This window comes from Chanodichthys erythropterus, chromosome 10 (assembly GCF_024489055.1).
Source record: "Chanodichthys erythropterus isolate Z2021 chromosome 10, ASM2448905v1, whole genome shotgun sequence".
NCBI classification, from domain to species: domain Eukaryota; kingdom Metazoa; phylum Chordata; class Actinopteri; order Cypriniformes; family Xenocyprididae; genus Chanodichthys; species Chanodichthys erythropterus.
In genome coordinates this window covers 35,932,141-35,942,082 of record NC_090230.1, presented here as the reverse complement: position 1 = coordinate 35,942,082, position 9,942 = coordinate 35,932,141, and the positions used below count along the sequence as shown (strand labels likewise).

Below are 9,942 nucleotides of genomic sequence, written 5' to 3'. Positions count from 1 at the left end.
ATAGAAAACAGTTATTTTAAATTGTAATCATATTTCAAAATATAACTGTATTTTTGATCAAATAAATGCAGTCTTGGTGAGCATAAGAGCATTATTAAAAAATATATTTTCATTAGGGTTAGTTTTTGGACCAAATGAATTAATTTAGCTTGATATGGCACAATGCAATGTATAAAATTATTAAAAACATAATCTTGCATTACCTGCTTTAAATGCTTCAAAGATTTCTTCTGCTTTAATGTCTATTTTGATTTCCACAGAGAAGCTGAGTGTGGTGAGGATTTTGTGAGAATCTCTCTTCACGTTACCGTTCCTCTGGTTCAGATCTGAATCTGGATAGTTCTTCAGTCTTGTTTTTTGTGAAAGGATATCTACAAAAAGACATCTTTATCTCGTCTGTCAAAAAGTGTTTGAGAATAAGGAGTGTGTCTCAAAATCATAGAACAGGTGAGTCCAGACTTAATGAGACTCATTTGCATATCTTTAATGCCATATTTGGAGTGTTTCCTCCAGGCATTATCTGTGTCATCAGTCTGATATAAGCAACACTGGCAGTTTCCTGACAAATCAGAAGCTTCTGCTAATAAAATGTTGCGTTGCCAGCATTATTTACTGTGAAAGGATATGTGCAAAAACACATGATTTCCTTCCTTGTCAAATACTGCAATCACAGAGAGTAACTTCATAAAGGGTGTTTGTCTGGATATAAAGTGTATGAGTCCAGCCTCCAACCTAAAGATGGATTCAACAAATGGATCATGTAAAATATAGACGGTGAAATGAAACAAAGACACACAAATCTGTAGAACTCGTTTTTTATTGTGCCCCTGAAATCTTGAAAAGATGCACAAAATTCAGGAGCACTCAATCAAATTTGTTCAAAACAAATTAAGAGTAGTAAAGTTCTGGAGTACTTGTGGATCAAATGAAAGTCTGATTCACACATGAATCACTTGATGTGGATGATGCTGAAAACATATGCTAGCTAAATTAAAAATATTAAAAAAAATCTTACAAACTGTACATGTTTAAAGTTGCAGACATTTTTTTAGAAGTCCAAAAAATGAAAATCTGAAATGCTGATGATTAATTCAGATTCACAGTTTTATAAAACATAAGTAATTAAAAAAAAAAGAAGAATAAATATTTGACCCTGCCCATGTTTTAGTCTTTAGTTTCAGAAGTAATCTGCGGCTTTCCTCCGTTTGGGCAGCTGTAGGAGGTTGTCTGTAATGGAGGCTGGGTCCTGGGTGGCCGGTGTTATGGCTTTCCCGGGTGTCGGTGTGCTGGAGGGAGTGGCCAGGCCTCCGAGAGGAGTCTTCGAGCCGAGGCTTCTGTGTGCAGGTGATGGGGTGTAGCTCGCCCTCAGGGCTTTATCTGTGTATTTACTGGACGATCTGTTTACTAGACGCTGAAGGGCGGGAGACAGTGCTGCGGGGCTCAGTCCCTTCGGAGTTAGGCTGTGAAAGAGCAATGTGTACAAATGATTTGAAAAAAACATGTCAACAACACGAACCAAACTCTTCCAGGCCTCAGCTACAAATACAGTGTGTGAGGCTGGGGCAAAAGTAGATGTTTGTGTGCAGCCAATGAAGACCATAGCCAACTGGCATTATGCAATTTTTGTTACAAACCTACATAGGTTTATGCAAGAAGTAAAACTGGAATTACTGATGACTTGTTTCAGCAGTTTAGAATTGGTACTTTCGTTTGGGACTTTTTCACAATATTGCGTGTTATAAACTCACAATGAGTTATAAAGTCAGAATTGCCATTTATAAACTTGCAATTCTGACTTTTCTTGCAATTGTGAAATATAAACTCATAATTTATCGAGCACTTTAACCTTTGAAAGTTTGCAAACTTTTTACATTCAGAAACAGCTATATTACACACTGCATTAAAGGTAATATCCGAAAAAGCATAATGGGGGAATGTCTGTCTGAACAGTATATTAGAGCAAAAATACAGCCAAAGCCAAAAACCATGATAAAAATCTGGAATCTTGAAATGTTAAAATAAAGCTTTGGGGTTTTGAAAATAAAATAAAGAAAATGAAAGACTGAAATGATACAAAATATCTAAGATATTAAAATATGACTATATTTTGAGTGTTGCGGTCATTAAAGAATTCTTGTTAATTTTTCATTCATCTTTTCACTCAAATTTTTATACTAATAATTTGTAATAAAAAAATGCTGATTAAACTAGAAAAAAAGGCAAAATATAATTTTTTTTTTTACAGTCTCAGTCTGTATGCCTCAATACTTTCTCTTCACCTTGCGAGGTTTTCAGTGACTTTTCGCAGCGCCTCCTGTTTCTTAGCTCTGTTTTTTGCTGCAGCCTCATTGGCCATTTTCAGTCCCAAACGCTCTCTTCTCCCAGGCTCTGGAATCTAAAAAAACATCCATACAAATAAGAATTTATTATTTTATTAAAAATGTTGGACAATACATTGTAAGGATTTTTTTTTTAAAATTGTGGATCAATAAAACTGAAATATTGTGTTTATCTACAGTACATGAGTGCATGAAAACTGAACTGGACCTTGAAGGATGGGCCGTGACTTCTCTCCACAAGGGGTGTTTCTGAGCCGTCCAGACGAAACGGGGTGCTTTCGATCTCACCCCATGTCATCAGAGGAGACTCTGCAACACCTTAAGAACAAACAAGCCATTCAGAAAAACATGACACGTGTACTTGTAAGTGTTCAAAAACCCTTCTGTTTCAGAAGAATTTGAAGACATTTTGATGTAAAGGCTTTTGCTTTAATCATAATCATTTTTTTTTCTTTTATTATATATATATATAATATACAGTGGCATGAAGAAGTATGTGAACCCCTTGCAGAATCTGTGAAAATGAGAATTATTTTAATAAAATAAGAGGGATAATAAAAAATGCATGCTATTTTTTGTTTAGTACTGTCCTGAGTAAGAAATTTTACATAAAAGATGTTTGCATTTAGTTCACAAGACAAAACAATAGCTGAATTTATTAAAATAACCCCATTCATAGGTATGTGAAGCATTGATTCTCAATACTGTGTGTGGTCACCTGATGATCCATGACTGTTTTTTACGTTTTGTGATGGTTGTTCATGAGTCTCTTGTTTGTCCTGAGCAGTTAAACTGAGCTCTGTTCTTCAGAAAAATCCTCCAGCTCCTGCAGATTCATCAGTTTTCAAGCATTTTTGCATATTTGAACCCTTTCCAGCAGTGGCTGTATGATTTTGAGATCTGTGTTTTCATACTGATGACAACTGAGGGACTCAAACTCCACTATTAAAAAAGGTTCAAACATTCACTGATGCTCCAGAAGGAAACACAATGCATTAAGAGTCAGGAGGTGAAAACTTTTGAACAGGATGAAGATGTCACAATTTTTCTTATTTTGTTTAAACATGATGTTTTCCACTTAGTACTGCCCTTCGGAATCAACAGAAGATACTTGCATGTTTCCCGGCAGAAAAATTAAGTACAATTTACCTTGATATTTGAATTCAAAAGTTTTCACCTCCCGACTCTTAATGCATCGTTTTTCCTTCTGGAGCATCAGTGAATGTTTGAACCTTTTTAATAGTTGAGTTTGAGTCTCAGTTGTCCTCAGTATGAAAACACAGATCTCAAAATCATACAGTCACTGCTGGAAAGGGTTCAAATATGCAAAAATGCTTGAAAACTGATGAATCTGCAGCAGCTGGAGGATTTTTCCTTTATAATCACTAAGGCTGTCAATCTCTAAAGCGCAAGTTCATAAAAAAAAGATGCCTTAATTGTACAAATTATTCTCTTATTTACATTGTGTTTACACTTTGTTTGTTATAATGAAAGCGTTCGCGAGCAAAACAAAACCTTGTGTGTTGTCAGCGGTGTTAAGCGAAATTCTGACTAACTTACTGACTAGCACCTCTGACTGGCCACTGCATTCACGCGCTCAACAGATATGATTGTGATTGGATACAATCCTCAATGCTTTGAAAAACACACTGTAAATAGAAACTTGATATTCAGCAAGTGCTCAAACACAAATGAGAGCGTTTGAAAGCAGCAACTATCAGTGGTTACCGAATACAGCTTTTTTTTTTTTCCCCAGTACCGACTGGTACCGGTAGTACCTGTATGTTTGACAACCCTAGTAATAGATTATGAATTTCTTTAGAAAACTAAAAATATTTTTTTTTTTATCAACTTATATCAATCAATTAACAAATAAAAATAGTGGCCCTCTCTCTTAACTCACCAGGAGCAGGGGACGGTTCTCCCTCAAATCCGTAACCATTTACTTTGGGGGATTCATGAGCCAGGAGATCTTTGCCGTCCGGACCAACCTTGCCTTGTTTAAACTAGACAGACAAGAAAGGCAGAGAAGAGAAAAACGCAATTAGTTTAGTCATTTTTTGTGAAAGAGTTTTATGATCTGAAGCTGACCAATGAGATGCAGAAGTCAGTGTTACCTGTGCATTGAGTGCAGCAGCTTGCTGGATTTGGGATTTGTTCAGGGCTTTAGAGAATGGGTCGATATCAAACCGTGTGTTCTTGTACAGGACCTCCCGTGGTTTCTTGAACAGCGTGTCGTCCCTTTCACCTTTTGGGGAACAAAAGAAATATATGCATTTTACTGTATGGCTCTTTGCCTATTAACTTAATTTAAAAGTTATATATTTATTTTTGGGGTGAATATTTTATATTTAGAACTAAATGATTTTTTTATACAGCAAGTAAATGACAGTAAAGCCATTTAAAATGTTACAAAAGATATCTATTCCAAATAAAACGCTGCTCTTTTGAACGCTCTATTCATCAAATCTTGTTAGTTCATAAAATGCAACGACACACTAATAGGACTCCTCAATGGGAAACTTTACCTTCAGGATAGTACATGAGGGCATTTTTGGCCTTGTACTGCCATGTTTCCAATCCTGCCTTGGTGCACTCAAGCGCCTGCTGCTCTGAGGATGGTAGAGCAAGGTTCTGCTCGTGCCTCTTTAAAACAACAGAACAATAATCATCATTAGAATTCAAGACACAAACCTCACCAACACAAAACTCAATGATATGTCGTACCTCTCTGAACTCATTCTCTGCCTCATAGAGCCATGCATGCCTCAGCTTATTCTTGTCCTCCGCAAGCTCCATTATCTGCTCAAAGGATTCGTTGTCCTCACTCGTGTTTTTAGCCAGAAAGCGGTCCAGGGACGGAAGGTCCTTTTCCCCTGCTTTTTCACCATCTTTTCCTGAAACGTAACATAGAACACCTATAAGCATGTCTCATTTGGCTTTAAATTACCAAAAATAAGCCTTTTTGAAATCTCACTAGGCATCTTCTGTGACCATTTTTACCAGATTTCGTTCAAGAAAAACAGAGAAACTATTGTTTTTGTCACTTTTGAGATGGGCTATCAGGAGGACCCACAAATTTATGTTACCAGTAAAATGGCCTACATTATTTTAAATCTATTTAGACAGTGACAGAGTGCAAACATATTCATCTAATACCAATCTGTTTCTCAGTGTTAGAATCAAGAATATTTTTATTCTGGTGTGTCACCATTGTCCTGTGCATTGGTTTACCAGAACAAAGTCCAAACCTATTCAGCCTATTCATTTCCACTCCCAAAGTAGTACCAAATTTAGCATTTTAATCAACAGTTCATTTTTTGTTAACCTTTTGTCATATGACTTCGAGTATCGTAATAATATTGTATCATGAGTTCAGTAACGTGATATGCAGGACTTGACATTATCTTTTTTGCTCACCAGCCACAGTGGCTTGTGGTTTTCCAAAGTTACTAGCCACTCAGCATTTTTACTGGCCACAATTTTGCTGTTGGGAAATTACATTTTATATGATTAAAGTTGACTTTGGCATCCTAAAATTACTTGATTTTGAGTCATTTTACTTGATTTACAAGATTTAAAACCCTTTCAAACTTACAAATGCAGATTGACCACCCAAATCAAGACTACATTGTATATCAGCTGGTATGTACATTTATTTTTGTTAGGCTATATAAACAATACAAAGAAGCAAATTAGAGATAGTACATTTTTAAAAATCTTTTTTCAGATACATAGGTTTATTTAACATGTATACATTTATTTAACATCTTTTGTTGTTTGATGAACATTAATGACAGACAGGTATTTATTTGGGGGCTGCTGAATGCATGTACGTAATATAATGACACATATCCAGTTCTTACCCACCTGTTTACGTACACTTAAGCCATAACCGACTGTATTCACGCAAGATACTCCACACGATGGCCATTTTGACATCTGTGTGTGAATGTATTTGACTATTCAGGCGCAAGGAGATCTGATCATGCGCGCGACAGAGAACGCTTCTGTGTTGTGTCATTCAGCGAGATTCTGCATATCTCGCCTTCACTAACAGCAAGTTAATCAATACAGAATTGTGATTGAATTGTAATTTTACGATACGACAAGCTTGACTACCTTTCATTTGGCTGTAGGCTGAAATTATATTCAACCTGCCAAAGTGGCTAGTGGAAGTGGCTGTCTTACCTGCCACAGCTGAAATCTACCAGCATTTAATGTCAAGCCCTGATGATTTGTATCGAATTGTGGCATAAGGGTATCGTTACACCCCTATATCCAAAAAACATGGTGAAAATGTATTAGTTTCTGGCTGTTGACTGAATTTTCTAAATTATGGAGTGATAAAAAGAGATATCCAAATTCCTTTTAATATATCAACAAAATGAAAGAACAAATTTGAACCAGGCTTTCTCCAATTTTCAGATGTCTGTTATGGAAACGTATGTAAACATGTGAATATTTGATAATGCCACGTTTGCATATTTAAACAAGAAAACTTAGCAATTGTTTTAATGTACTGTGACTAATCAACTGTGGAAGTATGGTGATATCTATTACTTAAAATGTTGTTTTAAAGGGATAGTTCACCCAAAAAATGAAAATTCTGTCATCATTTACTCACCTTCATGTTGTTCCAAACATGTATGAATTTCTTTATTCTGCTGAACACAGAATAAGATGTTATGAAGAATGTGGGAAACCAAACAGTTGATGACCCCATTGACTTTATTTTGCACCTTGTTATGCTGCTGTCAACTGTTCAAAATATCTTCTTTTGTGTTCAACAGAAGAAATAATTTCATACAGGTTTGGAACAACTTGAGGGTGAGGAAATGACGATAGAATTTTAATTTTTGTGTGAACTATCCCTTTAAGGTCTTAAAAAGTTCTGCTGCAGTCACTTACCATCCTCTTTCGCTGCTCTGTGTTTGCTCCGTGTGGATGAGGGAGATGCATTTCGGCCATCTGGGGTCTCAAATGTTGAAGGTGTCACTTCTAATTGGGAACAAAAAGATTTGAAAAAGGTTTTCAAATGTGTCAGCAGGTAATCGATGATGTGCAAAACACATTAGTGATTATAATTAATAATCAACCATGCACACACAGTAAGGAAAGTCACTCACGGGGCACATAGGTGCGCGGGGTGTATTTAGCCATTGCAGACCCGTATTTGATGGCTATCTCTCTCATCCGCTCCAGATCTCCATTCTCCTCCGCTTCCAGATAATCCTTCTGCGCTTGAAGTTTGGAGACATCTGGGAAAAAGTCCCTCTGGATGATCTTCTCCAAACTCTTCAAGAGAAATTGTGACAGATATACGTGTCATTAGCAAATTAAAAAATCTATGCAGATGTAAGTGTGTTGTTTACAGGTGACACATGGGAACTCAGTCTGCTGTTGTTGGAGGTTTGGTATTTTGTGTAAACTGTGTGGTGTTGATGATCACTGTCTTTTTCAATAATAAAAAAAACTGATCTAAAACTGTTCAAAGAACACATTTCAAAACCAAGTGTAATTTAATGAATTACTGAATGGTTAAGTATAATACTATGAACTATGTCAGGGCATGCGTTGTATATGATGACAGTATATATATAACATTGTCTTACCTCTATATATTGATCTTCATCGAGAATCTTCCTCTTCGGTCTCTTAGTCTCTTCCACAGGATTCCTCACAGCGACTGTTGTAACACCAGACTTCAGACACAAAGCTTTCTCTTTGGACTCTTCCATATTTCTATTTTAAAAGGTGAAACTGTTATTTTACAGTGCGTTAAAGCCCAATTGCGCAAGACGTTGTTTACGTTAGCCTCTACTAAGTATTCTTTTTATCTAATTTAAAGCCATTTGGGATGTCTTTAAAACGGATTTCGCCTATTATACCGATAGTTCGCGCAAAATTTTAGTGATTGCAATCAGTTAATCAAGAATAAGAACGAAAATCCATTTAATAACAACTGAACGTCGTCACATCGCACGCAGGAACAGTGTCTTCTTCATCGCATTATTTCCACTGAACAATGAACCAGAGTGACTCTCTATCGCCACCTATTCACTAGAGACCGCATTTGCATGAACTTTGATATACTTAAAGTTAGTTATCCAAAAATTAAAATGCTGTCATTTATTACTTACTCTCATGCCGTTTCACACCCGTAAGACCTTTGTTAATCTTCGGAACGCAAATTAAGATATTTTTGATGAAATCTGATGGCTCCGTGAGGCCTGCATAGGGAGCAATATCCTCTCTCAAGATCCATTAATGTACTAAAAACATATTTGAATCAGTTCATGTGAGTACAGTGGTTCAATATTAATAGTATAAAGCGACGAGAATATTTTTGGTGCGCCAAAAAAACAAAATAACGACTTATTTAGTGATGGCCGATTTCAAAACACTGCTTCAGGAAGATTCGGAGCGTTATGAATCAGTGTGTCGAATCTGCTGTTCGGAGCGCCAAAGTCACGTGATTTCATGAGTTTGGCGTTTTGACACGCGATCCGATTCGATACGCTGATTTATTTATGCTCCGAAGCTTCCTGAAGCAGTGTTTTGAAATCGGCCATCACTAAATAAGTCGTTATTTTGTTTTGTTTTTTGGCACAAAAATGAAAATTTGATGTTTATCTACTTACCCCCAGGGCATCCAAGATGTAGGTGACTTTGTTTCTTCAGTAGAACACAAATGATGATTTTTAACTCCAACCGTTGCCATCTGTCAGTCTTATAATGCATGTCAATGGGAACTCCATCTATAAGAGTAAAAAAAAACATGCACAGACAAATCCAAATTAAACCCTACGGCTCGTGACGACACATTGATGTCCTAAGACACAAAACAATCGGTTTTGAGAAACCGAACAGTATTTATATCATTTTTTACCTCTAAAACACCACTATGTCCAACTGCCTTGAGCATCCGGTTAGTGAGGTCTGAAAATGCGTTCTAATGCCGGAAGTGATGTCTCACACATAGAACGTCAATGAGTGCGAGACATCACTGCCGTTGTCACTTCCGTCACCTACATCTTGGATGCCCTGGGGGTAAGTAGATAAACATCAAATTTTCATTTTTGGGTGAACTATCCTTTTGAAGGGTTAGTTCACCCAAAACTGAAAATAATTCCATGATTTACTCACCCCAAAACAATCCTAGGTCTTCTTTCAGACGAACACAATCAAATATATATAGTACAGTCCAAAAGTTTGGAACCACAAAGATTTTTAATGTTTTTAAAAGAAGTTTCGTCTGCTCACCAAGGCTACATTTTTTATTTAATTAAATATACAGTAAAAACAGTAATATTGTGAAATATTATTACAATTTAAAATAACTGTTTTCTATTTGAATATATTTGACAAAGTAATTTATTCCTGTGATCAAAGCTGAATTTTCAGCACCATTACTCCAGTCTTCAGTGTCACATGATCCTTCAGAAATCATTCTAATATGCTGATCTGCTGCTCAAGAAACATTTTATGTGTACAATTGTACAAAATATTTGTGTACAATATTTTTTTCAGGATTATTTGATGAATACAAAGTTCAAAAGAACAGTGTTTATCTGAAATCTAATCTTTTGTAACATTATAA

General features: G+C 36.1%; 1 protein-coding gene across 1 annotated transcript; it reads right to left on the bottom strand.

Annotated features, from left to right (window-relative positions):
• Positions 1–805: 805 nt before the first annotated feature.
• Positions 806–8,353, bottom strand: ess2 (ess-2 splicing factor homolog). Its single transcript, XM_067399081.1, has 10 exons — positions 7,955–8,353; positions 7,469–7,637; positions 7,251–7,340; positions 5,067–5,236; positions 4,868–4,985; positions 4,457–4,587; positions 4,243–4,345; positions 2,548–2,657; positions 2,280–2,395; positions 806–1,460 (listed from the first exon to the last, which is right to left on the bottom strand). The coding sequence occupies exons 1-10, from the start codon at positions 8,078–8,080 to the stop codon at positions 1,178–1,180; spliced, it is 1,416 nt and encodes a 471-aa protein (XP_067255182.1). The 5' UTR covers positions 8,081–8,353; the 3' UTR covers positions 806–1,177.
• Positions 8,354–9,942: the final 1,589 nt, after the last annotated feature.

Coding starts and splice junctions, on each gene's coding strand:
- ess2 (XM_067399081.1), bottom strand. CDS start 8,080: ATGGAAGAGTCCAAAGAGAAAGCTTTGTGTCTGAAGTCTGGTGTTACA. Junction 7,341..7,468: donor CCCGCGCACCTATGTGCCCC/GTGAGTGACTTT, acceptor GTTCCCAATTAG/AAGTGACACCTTCAACATTT. Junction 5,237..7,250: donor CAGAGCAGCGAAAGAGGATG/GTAAGTGACTGC, acceptor GTTACGTTTCAG/GAAAAGATGGTGAAAAAGCA.